The 13248-nt window shown below is 36.9% G+C and overlaps 1 protein-coding gene across 6 annotated transcripts in view; it reads right to left on the bottom strand.

Annotated features, from left to right (window-relative positions):
• FRYL (FRY like transcription coactivator) overlaps window positions 1-13248 on the bottom strand; it is a 244266-nt gene that overhangs the window by 128852 nt on the left and 102166 nt on the right. For all 6 annotated transcript variants that reach the window (XM_024746667.1, XM_024746666.1, XM_024746671.1 and 3 more), the window contains 2 exons: window positions 9516-9715; window positions 514-567 (listed from right to left, as the gene is read on the bottom strand). In XM_024746667.1, coding sequence (XP_024602435.1) covers window positions 514-567; window positions 9516-9635 — 174 coding nt within the window. In that variant the 5' untranslated portion in view covers window positions 9636-9715. The remainder of the gene's footprint in view (window positions 1-513; window positions 568-9515; window positions 9716-13248) is intronic.

The raw sequence follows: 13248 nt of genomic DNA, 5'->3' as shown, positions 1-13248 counted from the left end.
TCTCAAGTCTCCTCCTTGGAATCTCTTTCCAGAACCAAGTCCTTGTCTCTGGCTCCGTCTTCAAAATGGGGTGGAAAGGGAGAACCAGGCTGGATGTTTCAGTATAAAGGTTCTGATACCCCCAACAGGAAAAAATAAATGTTAAAAGGTCAAATATTATTATGTAAAAATTGTATACAAGGAAAGATTGAGGGATATGACTGGAAATCTTTTAAGAAGTTTTCAAAGGGCATATAGTAAAGAGGGTACCAATGAAAAGCAAAGTTTTAAAATGCTTAATGAATAGAAATCAATAAAGTTCACAGCTCATTCTATGAAGTTCACAGTTCATAACTCATTCTATTTGTTCTGTTAAAAAACAGACTACCAGTTCCAGACTGAATCTAGTGTATAAAAACATACAGGACCACTAAACAAAATAAATAAATTTCTTAATATTGGATGTATTTGGATCAGACTGTGTGGATAAACATTTTCCTTTCAGGAAAAAATATTCCCCCTACATTGGCATACCTGGTCAAACTGAAGATCTTCACCCCTCTGAAGAGATCTAGATAATGGCTTCTCCTACAATTGAAAAAAAAAAAGTATATATGCAAAATATTAGAAATCTTACTGATAATAAACAGTTGAGATTCGTAAGATGGTTTTGTTTTTGTTTTATCTGTAATTAGATTGTTTCAAGGAAAGGTTCTAATCTGCTAATACAAACAAAATTTAATATTACTAGTTTAACTTAGAATAGCGTACCTAGCATGACCCCTTCTGTCAGCCTTTCTACCTACTTGCCTTGCTGCTTACCCCACATATAGTTACCTAACTTACTGAACATAAGAGATGTCTCAAATTATGTTCACATATATTATGACTGATTCTTCTGTGGAGATTTTTTAGGATGATTTTCTAAACTTTCTACTTTATGCTTTTTTTATTGAATTTTTATTCAATATATTTATTGAAATATATCACAGGAAAACAAATGCCATTTTTCCATGAAAAAAACTGGAATTTTGAAATATGTATATTCTGAAGCTTATCTATCCAAGAGCCCCAATTTCCTTCTCTCATTTATTGCTATAACTTCATGAAAATAAACTCACAAATGTATCTGCCACTGAAATTTAAAAATTCCTAATCTAACTATCAGAGAAGCACACATTTCTAACTAATTTAATTGGGCTCAGTAAAATACCTGAATTCCACAGCGCTTGACTTTCTTAACAGGGAAAGGTTTTTGGCATGTCCTTGGCACTTGAGACCTTATATGCTAAGCACACTTTGGTAATTATCTTGCAGACAAGTTGTCAATTTCTAAAACCAAGTATTATACACTACAAACATGTAACATGATGAGGATCCCATCCAATAATATATAGGCCCAATTAACTACCTCTAAAGTTTAAGTAAAACAGTGAGTCTCATAGCAAGTCCAATAGAACATTGGTTGTTTTTTTTTTTCGGTTTTGTTTTTTTAGAACGTTGTTTTTAAAAGTATGTAAAAGTTTGAAAATTACTGAGCTATCCTAATGTGAATTGTGTATTTAAAACCTGGGCTGGGGGTGGTGTAGGAGAGATAATAAGCTGTTTCTTACCAACTTATTTGACTTATTTGATCCCCCTCACTTGATCCCTCTTTTCACTGTAATATTAAATTTAAAGGTCTTCAGTAATATTTTGAGGAGTGTTGATCTAAGTAGTTTATTACTCACATAGGGTGTTTATACAATAAAGTATGGCCAAGCAGACTAAAAGAGAGCAATAACCTTCTCAGAAACACTTACACTGTTTTCTTATACCTCATACTTTTCACTTCTCAACAAACTCATGCTTTCGCAAAGATTTCTGAAGATCTAACACACTCACAGAGCTTTCCCTAAACCAAAAAGTGAGGATGAGTTATTTTTTCCATAATAAGAACTCAGAAATGATGTTTGAATGCAAAAGAACACTCATGTTACCATTAGTACAAAAATATGAAGTAAGTGTACTGCACTAAATTCTGTATAAATTACTAATCAAGGACTCTGTATTAACCTCTCGCTTTGATTACAGTATGGTTGAGGATGGCCTAATCGTTGTCAAGCAGATGTACTTTCAATGTGAGATTTTGAAAGGATAACTATTTAAAACATGTTTATAGTACATGCAACCCATTGCCACACAACTAAAAAGAATGCAAATTATTCTCTATATTCACATATAAACGAATGCAAAGACTTATGTACCAGAATGTTTACTGTAGTATTTTTTTTTCACAGTAGCCTCAAGTTGGGGTAAGTCCCAAACAGCTTATCCATAGAGACTGGTAAAAAAAAAAATTTACAGTACTTTCTTTTATTGAAATAATATTCAACATTAGAGAGAAAGAGACAAATATATATGGGCTGATAATAGAACAATCTCTGATTTACATTGTTAAAATAAAAATAGGGACAGAAAAAATATACATATAAAAACTCCCGGGCTTCCCTGGTTGAAAAAAAAAAAAAAAAAACTCCCATTTGTGTTTTTTTTTTAAAAAGAGATGGAGGGTGCTACAGAGATTGATAAATAATAGACATAAAAAATGGTATACTGAAAACTATGGACAGTGATTATCTTGATCCTGAATGGAAGGGTCATTATTTTTATTACATAACCTTTAAAACTATTTCCACTTTTTATAATGTTATTATTTCATAAGAATATAATAGATCAATAAAGAATCTAAGGCGCACAATCCTTTACACTCTAATTTGATCCTTTAGTATCTACGTATAGAGGACCAACAGCAACAGGTAGCTTCCAGGGAAAGCAAAAGAATTTACTGAACAGATTTTCGCAGCATAACAATGATACTGAAATATTTCAGTAATTTGCAACTAAAGATGGCAATCTCTCCTAAACAATCCCTGTCCTTGTAGAGCTAAGAGTCTAATGACAGAGCAAAGAAAATATATATTATCTTAGACAGACTTTATAGGATAGGAAGTTGTAATGGAGGTGAAGATTTTAGAATGACCACTGAGAAGATGACATTTAAGTCACAATCAGAGGGAAGTGAGTAAGCTTGCCACGCAGAGTGAAGGAAAGATAATCCACTCAGTACCTTGGAACTCCCCAAAGGCTCAGGAACTGGAGAATTTCAGTACTATGAAAGTGTGGGTGAAGGTGAAGTTAAAAATAAGAGGACTGGTTGAACGATAGTTTAGGAAACATTTAGACCCTCCCTCCCATTCCCTTCACCCACTCTACTTAGCAGGTTGGCTGTCCCTCCAACCTACTCACAGAGGAACCGCCGCCCTTCTTACAAAAGGGCAAAACAGAGATGTCGACCGGGGGATACTACAGTTGAAGACAACGTACCACACTGAAGACAGGGAGCTTAAGTAAAAAGGTATATACTAAATATCAAAACCCCCAGTTATCTTCTGTCTCTACATCCCCAGAATGCTAGCAGCCAAGTCTAAACCCTCCCATTTGGGCTACTGAAGGACTCTTCCAAGGGACTCTAGCTTCCAACAAAAGATCTGACATTGATGGTTCAGATGATTACACACTAAAGACCACAGTCAAAAAGGCCCCTCCAGGGCTTCCCTGGTGGCGCAGTGGTTGAGAGTCCGCCTGCCGATGCAGGGGACACGGGTTCGGGTCCCGGTCCGGGAAGATCCCACATGCCGCAGAGCGGCTGGGCCCGTGAGCCATGGCCGCTGAGCCTTGCGCGTCCGGAGCCTGTGCTCGGTAACAGGAGAGGCCACAGCAGTAAGAGGACTGCGTACCGCAAAAAAAAAAAAAAAAAAAAGGCCCCTCCATGTACACAGAGCTTCCAATCAGCTGTTTAGTGCCTCAATCATAATAAATAACATATAATATGTTATAATAAGCATGTGAGGAGAAGTGGAAACTAACAGAAAAATGCAGTTTGGAGGAAATAAGAGATCAGGAACTCTTTAAAATACATATTTAATATTATCAAAAAAACAGTGGACAGTACAGAGTTGTAAAAATGCTGGGCCTAAACCAAGTACATACAGTCTAAATCAGCAGGTGATTGGTTAAAGCCCTTTTTCCTCTCTTCTTTTCTGGTCACTGGCAATCTAAAACAGTAGCAGATAAGCTTGGATGTGTCTGGATCATTACCCAGTATTGAGCTACCTCCTTTTAGGAAGAAAGAAACCTAAGGTATTTGATTGCATAGTTTGCAAGCTGCAATTTTATTCAATGGTTGCCCTTCCTTGTTTTTTGTGGGGTTTTTTTTGCGGTACACGGGCCTCTCACTGTTGTGGCCTCTCCCGTTTGGGAGCACAGGCTCCGGACGCACAGGCTCAGCGGCCATGGCTCACGGGCCCAGCCACTCCGCGGCATGTGGGATCTTCCCGGACCGGGGCAGGAACCCGTGTCCCGTGCATCGGCAGATGGACTCTCAACCACTGTGCCGCCAGGGAAGGCCTGCCCTTCCTTCTTGAGTCTTCCTTCTAAGATAAAAATGAAATTGTGGCTGAAGTCAAGCTCAGCTAATCTTCGAATCTGTTGCCTTCCTTAACCTCCTTTTATTGTGGCTTCTAATATGAGAATGAAAAGGCCAGTTCTCTCATTTTAGTGATTGATTAAATTCTTTTAGCAAAAGCCATTCACATTTGTGCTTCTAAGTTTTCATGTAACCTACTGTCCATCTGACCATGAGACATGCTAGCCTCCTTTTATGTAACAACTCGTGGATGCTGTTTTCTTTAAAGAGACCCCATGACAGTTTCATTCAAGAACGCAAGAGAGTCATCTTGAATGGCTGTTTATTACTGGAAAGGGTACAAAATAAATTTCAAAATAAATGAGATCACAATAAGCGCATTTGAAGCTATAATAAAAACCTTGTGATAATGTTAGATTAAATGTATTTTCCTTATCTAATCTTGAGGCTGGGTAAACGATACACCATCTACTCAGACTTGGACATAAATGAAACAAAGCTGGAAGAGATCTGATTCAGACAAGAAGAAATTATGCTGGTATATAGGAGTGAGGCGGGTAAAATCTGTAAAATATGATGGGTATTTTCTCAGCCAGTGTTTGTCCTTGGCTGCTGTCGTCTACAACACTGGGGGTTTTCCTGGTGTGTCAGAAGGAGTAAGCAGGGATGCCTCTTTTCTCTTAAGTGTGATGATGGGGTAGAAACATCTATTTTCTAATGGAATCCTCACCACTACTCACCATAACTTAATAATCTCATTTTCAATTACACAGCAGATGTTTCTGAAATTAACTGGTAAATGAATGAATAAAATATAGTCAACATCAGACTATTCTGAAAGAACTATCAGAAGCTCTGGCTAACACAATGATACTATGCTTTGTTAGAAGAAAAAGGGCACAGGCCACAGCAATGTTCTTAAGGCTATATTCAATTTAAAATACAAACTTTTACTAAGCACCTACCACCAAGGGCAGTGCTGCAGGTACAGAGGAAAGAGAGACCTGGTTCCTGCTATCAAGTAGCTCACATCAGAAAAGATAAACATGTAAGCAATTAACCATAATATGACAATGTCAGAATCGAGGAGTATGAACAAATTATTATGGCAAAACAAAGATTCATTTAGTTTGGGGAAGGATCACCATGTTAGAGGGAACATGTGGGAAGTTGGAAGAATGAGTAGAGGTTTAAAAACAGGAATTAAAAGCATTTTAAGACTTCCCTGGTGGCCCAGTGGTTAAGAATCCACCTGCCAATGCAGGAGACACGGGTTCGAGCCGTGGTCCGGGAAGATCCTACATGCCGTGGAGCAACTAAGCCCATGTGCCACGATTACTGAGCCTGTGCTCTAGAGCCCACAGGCCACAACTACTGAAGCCCACGCACCTACAGCCCATGCTCCGCAACAAGAGAAGCCACTGCAATGAGAAGCCCGCGCACCACAAAGAAGAGTAGACCCCGCTCACCACACTAGAGAAAGCCCACGTGCAAAAACGAAGACCCAACGCAGCCAAAAATAAATAAATAAACGACATAAAAATAAAATGACACTTTGAACAAAAAAGCATTTTAGATTGAGAGAAAAATAAAAAATACATCAGAACAACAGAATATATAGAGAATACTTTTTTTTTTTTTTTTGCGGTACACAGGCCTCCCACTGTTGTGGCCTCTCCCGTTGCGGAGCACAGGCTCCGGACGCGCAGGCTCAGCGGCCATGGCTCACGGGCCCAGCCGCTCCACGGCATGTGGGATCTTCCCGGACCGGGCCACGAACCCGCGTCCCCTGCATCAGCAGGCGGACTCTCAACCACTGCACCACCAGGGAAGCCCTAGAGGATACTTTTAAGTGTCACAGCACACATCAGGATAGGAGAATCATGAGACATTACACAAACTGTAATGAGACTGTGAAGAGGCTGAAGTGACTCACCAAGAACTTTAATTTAATCCATAGCAATGAAAAGGAAGCAAGATTTCTAAAGCAGAAAGGCAATAATATTTGTATTTTAGATGAGGAAAAGTCTGGTGAGAACAAGGAAAATGGGAAGGAAGTGGACCACTTCTTGACTGCGTAGAAAGCTAATGCAATGGCCTAATATGACAGAACTTGGCCCTGAGCTAGGACAGTAACAATGGCATTGGGAGAAAAAAGGAGAAAGATGGAAAATCACCATATTATAGACTCATTCAAATTAGGTAGTTTCACTCGTATTTTAACTGTTTTACTCTGAAGACTCTCACATTTCAAAATTAAAATTCCTTTAAGAATATAAAATATTTTAGAGCTCTTAGGACCATAGCACATGGTGCTGTTTAAAAATAGCTTATAAAATAGGTAAAAGTTTTAAATATGTGCTGTGTAAGCTGCAAATTGCTGAGGCCAGCTGATTGCTGAGGGTTCATTATACTATAATCTCTACTTTTATCTAAGTTTAAAAATTTTTAAAAACATTTTTTCAGGCTTATTGAGATATAAGTAATAAAAGTGTAATATATTTAAAGTATACAATGTGATATATACATATATACTGTGAAAGGATTTCCACCTTCAAGTTAATTAAAACATCTATCACCTCACATATTCACTTTTTTCTTTCTTTCTTTTTTTGGTGAGAACACTTAAGTTCTACTTTCTTGGCAAATTTCAGTTATACAATATAGTATTATCAACCATAGTCACCACACTCCATAAACTTTTTATAATGTATTTTTTAAAAAGTGGTTCCCTTTCTGACTGTACGTTATTTAAGTAGGCTAGTGTAGCGATCTATCATGTAATTCATAGACCATGGATGAAGAAAATAACATTTTATAGAGTAAGTACATTTCTAATCAAGCCTTATAATCACTAATTCATATCTATAGACTCTTCTAATCCTAATTTCTAAAACAGAATTTTATATTATATACATGCTGTAAAATATATATACATTGGTATAAAAACATTAATTTGATATGCAGAAAGTAATCGTGGAATGACTTAAATTGAATATAGTGAGATGCACAGCTTTAAAATATACATTTTGGTTAATGATCTTTTACCTATTATTATTTATTAAACCTCAAATACATTATTTCATAGATGCTTTCTTCAGAATAGTTTCCTCTATTTAATGATCAGAAAGAAACTCGAGGCATGCATGTACCCACACACATACCATCATATTATGAGTAATGTTAAGTCCTACTTCACTAAGAAAATTATGAAGCTATGATACTTCCTCAACTTCCCTTCTTTCTTAGGTCATCATTATTCTCTTTTCCGTTCCTTTCCTCCCTTCCTTCTGAGGAAGGACAGCAGACTGAGTTAAGCCTAACTCTTCACTCTGCTGCTTATTGGCTTTGGGCTTCAGACAAGTAACAAACCCTCTGAGTCTCGAAGTGGCAGTGAAGACCTATCGCTAATCCAGTTGTGTAAGGAATAAATAAATTTTAGCTATTACATCCTCTACCTCCATCTTCATTATCATCAGCGTACTTCTAACCTACCAGCGTGATCTTGATACATCCCATATCCATCCCCTTCAAACCCAAAGAGTTGCTTCCTAAAGTTATATCATTCTGCTAAAACTGTTCTCAGGTTGTTTAATTTCCAAGTCCAATATGCTCTTCCTCAGTGTTCACTGTGTTCTGCCTCTCTATATTATTTGGCAATAATGATGCTATTCTATACTCTCTTCCCTTGATATTATCACGTGCTCTTTTAGCTTTATCACCCTCATGTAGATGATGCCAAAATCTATACTTCTTGTGAGTTCCCAAAAGGAATCTCCAGCTACCAATCAAATAGTTCCACATGGTTTAGATCGCTAGTAGCTCAAGCTTAACATACACAAAGGAAAAATTATCTTAATCACCTTTACTACCCCAATAACATTCCTGTTTTCTTTACCTAAGTAAATACACTACCATCTTTTCTAACACTTCAAAAAATCTTTGACCCTTCACTCTCACTCGAAACACCTACTCCTATTTAATTATGTGTCAAGTTCTACTGATTCTGCTTCTGTTGTTTATCTCACTTTTTTCTGCAACCACTTCTCCACTGTTAATGCCCTAGTTCCAAGGCTCTTTTCATTCCAGCCTGAATTACATACAATAACTAAATAGTCTTTGCCTTTCATCTGTTCTCCCTCTTACTGCCCAACCACTGTATTATCTATCATAATAGCCACCACAATTCGTTAGAATCCAACCCAGACATTTGTTTTTGGTCTTTTTCTTCGTTCGTCACCATAAGCTCGACTCGCACAGAGCTCCTCACATTCTTTAAGTATCCTCGTGTACTGTAAGTTCAAAGCTGTTTACATGTTCATTATAAGTCTGGCTACTGTCACATCATTAACTCACAGAATGTTTTAGGTTTCCTCTTATGTTTTATCCGTCTCAACAATTCCCATTGGTGAAATCCATTTTTGTTCTTTGGTGACCTGCAGTAACTTATCAAAGTGGGTTCTAGAGTCATTACAGCTTTCTAGATCACCACTTTACTACTGGCCTATCCCTTAATTTTTTTTGAAGACTTTATTTTTGAGAGCAGTTTTAGGTTCACAGCGAAACTGAGTGGAAGGATAGACGTCCCATATTCCCCTGTGCCCTTACACGCGTAGCCCCCACCATTATCAACATTCCGCGCCAGAGGGGTGCATCTGTTATAACAGATGAACCTACACTGACACAGCCTAATCATCCAAAGCCTACAGATTGCACTACAGTTCACAACGGGTGTTGCATATTCTATGGGTTTGGACAAATGTATAATGACATGTATCCACCATTATAATAACATACAGAATATATTCATTGCCCTAAAAATCCTCTGTGTCTGCCTATTCATCCCACCCCTACCCCTGCCCAACCCCTGCCAACCACTGATCTTTTACTGTCTCCACAGCTTTGCCTTTTCTAGAATGTCATATAGTTGGAATTATACAGTACGTACCCTTTTCAGATTGGCTTCCTTTAATATTTTTTCAGGTGTATTATTTTCTTTGGAAAATTTGTAATATAATGGTTAATGCAAGTCAAGAAAATATTGGATTTATAGGTCAGCTCTACTCACCAAGGGTTCAGCCATTACAACTTCAATTTTCTTTTCAGCTTGAACAGCAAATTCTGCAAAGAGGCTCTTGATGACATATTCACCAGGCTTGACATCTGGGTCAATCGTAATGCTTGACATGATGATATTCTTTTTCCCCAAAGTGGAATGAAAGTTGGAAGAAGTGCAGTACTTATTCACTTTGCTGACTTGTGCTGAAGCTAAAAATAAAAGAAAGAAAAGAACTCTACTTTAATAATCAACTCAATTAGGCCAACCATAACCACCCTATTTAATATGTATCCTCCCCCTAAATCCCATCCAGATCTCCCAATCTGTATTACCAGACTCTATTTTTGTCTACTACACTTGTCACCTTCTAACATACTGCCCAACGTAACTATAATTTAGTTATATGTTACGTTTACTATGTACTATTTTTCTCCCTACCCTACTGTTGTAAATGCTATAAGAACAAAGATCCTCTTCTGTCTTTTTTGTTCACTGATGAATCCCAAGAGCCTAGAACAATGCCTGGTATATATACTAGGTATACAATAAATAAGTATTGAATGAACAAATGAATTCTAAACAAAGTTATGTGCAATGAAGGGAATAAAACATGACTCATAGGACTTTTCTTTGAATCATTCAAAGGAGAGATAGGGATGATATCAACTGTGCCTGGCAAACAATGCTTCGCATCAAGTGTGGCACAAAGAGAGCACACGCCACTGCTTGCTGTTTATCTTCACCTGTTCTGTTCTCTTGACTGCCTGGGCAGTCTACCTGGCTTTTATCTACAGTTTATCCAGTCACCTCGATCTTCCAGGCTGTTGTATAATATAGACCCTCCCATTCTCTAACCTCAGCTTGTGACATCCCTTTGGCCTGGAATATTCACAGAGAACCTGCAAGAATGTACTTCTCTCCCTCAGGCTGATCTCTAGATACTACCCTTTCAATACGCTGTCCTATAAGTAACTTCCTCCTTGAAACAGGAAGCAGAACACAATTTTTCAAACACTGAATTTCTGCTTACGTGTATGTGTGTGCATAACCACAGGACAATAAATTTAATCTAAATAAATACACTCCCCACTTATGAGGAATTGTTCCGTCAACCCCCCAAAAAAAAAAAAAACCCTACTCTACCAAACATAGTATGTGCCAAGATATCTGAAGGTGACTGTGATAACACCCAAAGAAAATTCTAGAAAGCAATATAAAGTCAGGTTATGGCAGTCACTTCAGAAAAAAATAATTTGCAAATTTAAGAAAAATAAATATTTTTGAAAGACTGAACTTCCGGGAGTTCCCTGGCAGTCTGGTGGTTAGGACTCCACACTTTCACAGCTGAGGCCCCGGGTTCAATCCCTGGTCGGGGAGCTAAGACTCCACAAGCTGTGCGGTGCAGCCAGGGGAGAAAAAAAAAAGACTGAACTTCCAAATACCAAAGAATGGCTTACTTTCGTGTCCTATTCATTATCTTCGTTTACTTACTTATTTTTTATAGAACAGAATATTTTCCTCCAAGGTTAAGATTAGAAGTTAGTCATACATGATGCTTAAATATTTAAAATAATAATCTAAAGAATGTTATAAACTGTTAATATTGCACCTAAAATAAATATCTTTGTATCACATAAAATTAAAATACAATATGTAATGTATTCTAGAACTAACATTATATAATAACAATTCAAAACAAAAATTCACAGTCCTTTGAACACAGTGCACACAATTTATTTTAAACAATGACTTGTCTGTTTACTGTTTCATGACCCAACACTGTATTACAAAGGAGAGAATGTGTTAACCAATGTCACTGTGGGGAAAGGAGAGCTTAAATTTTAAAAATTTATTCTGAGTCCTTAACAATATCCTATATTTTATATCCACACATGTTGAAGAACTCTTGGGAATCATAAAATAGTGAAAAAGCCTACCCAGATAGTTTCTAGAATTTTAATTTTTACATTTTAGAAATAAAAATGAGGATGAAACACTTTTAAGATTTTGACTTATGGTAGTAGATACAAAATATATCTTTTAATTAAGATTCATAAGATCATAAGAGAGTTACAAAGTTTCTTTGGCTTTAACTTTACAATAAACGTTTTAAACAAGAAGCTATGATAGACTTTGGCACTTGAATTCTAGATTTTGATGAAGTATAATCTTAATAACATTGTAACCTTTAAAGTCTCCTCAAAAAGAAAAAACTTTAGTTAAAATGACCTCTCAAAAACTCACCCTTACTGTCTTCTACTTCCTAAAAAATCATAAACATAAATTAAGCATAAACAAATATTCCTACGTATCATAATTGCATATTGTAAGAAATTTGCCAATACAGCCAAAAGTTTTAGGGAAACCAGTATTTATCTTCCAGATAAAGGTTTATCTTCCAAAGACCTGCATTATCTTCCAAAATAAAAATACTTCAATTTTTTAAAAAATCAAATTTTAATGAAAATTACTTATTAAGGGTTAATCACTTTTACCTCCATCCACAAAGTTCTAATGAAATCAGTTAGAAAAAGACCCACACCCCCAAACTGAAAACTGGACAAAGGACATGAAGAAACAAGCTACAAAAGATATAATAGAAGAAGCCAGTAACCATGAAAATAATATTTAACCTCACTAATATTTTAAAAATCAATAAAAATTAAATAATACTTTTCATTTATCAAAGTGGTTTCCCCCAATTGTGTATTTCACTATAATGTTCAGCTTTGGTGAAGATATGTGAATTTTTCTCATATTCTGCTAATAGTTAAGAAAAAGGGATGGTCACTCTAAGCAGGGTAAGAAGGCTAGTTTACATAACTAGATTAACCTGATGTCACCAGACAAGTGCTTGAGTTAAATATTTTATGAGGTTAAACAATCCTATTTCTCTACACGCTATTAAAATTTTCTGAAAATTTTATATAAGCCTACGGGAGAATAAAGACATAAATGTTAGAGTGTAACTCTTAACACAATTCAGGCATTGAATTACAAGTTGTAAAAACCCAATGTCAGATTAAACATCCTTGGAATATAAATCTATAAAACTCTGATAATAAGAATAAAGTAAGACCTGAATAATTAACATATAAAATTAAGATAAAAATTAACCTAGCATGTATACTCTTTCTCTTAGATAAGGTGCAAATAAAACATAAATACAGTATTTTTAGACAGCTAACTATATAGACTGTTCTTAGCATGTTTCATTTAAAAATTACCTTTTTCATGCTCATAGGACTCCTATACCTTTATAAGATAAACTGAACTTCAGTGAAGGAGAACAGACAAGGGAGAAGAGACACAAAAACCCTAAGCTGATACATGTTTGGTTTCATTACTTTACAGCAGCGGTTGGTTCTCAGTGTTTTTCTAGCTCCATTATATTCTTATGCACAACACTAAACAGTAACATCCCCCAGAATGCACAGTGACTCAGTGACTGAGGTGTTTTAGATAAGGATGAGTAGGGGAGGATGGTGGATGTAGTTTTAAAAAGACCCCAGTGGAGGGCTTCCCTGGTGGCGCAGTGGTTGAGAGTCTGCCTGCCGATGCAGGGGACACGGGTTCGTGCCCTGGCCCGGGAAGATCCCACATGCCGCGGAGCGGCTGGGCCCATGAGCCATGGCCACTGAGCCTGCGCGTCCGGAGGCTGTGCTCTGCAGCGGGAGAGGCCACAACAGTGAGAGGCCCGCGTACCAAAAAAAAAAAAAAAAAAAAAACCCCAGGAGGGTCT

Source organism: Neophocaena asiaeorientalis, unplaced genomic scaffold (genome assembly GCF_003031525.2).
Source record: "Neophocaena asiaeorientalis asiaeorientalis breed wild unplaced genomic scaffold, Neophocaena_asiaeorientalis_V1.1 scaffold19, whole genome shotgun sequence".
NCBI classification, from domain to species: domain Eukaryota; kingdom Metazoa; phylum Chordata; class Mammalia; order Artiodactyla; family Phocoenidae; genus Neophocaena; species Neophocaena asiaeorientalis.
Note: the sequence above shows the minus strand (reverse complement) of the source record. Positions and strands in the feature narration are given on the sequence as shown.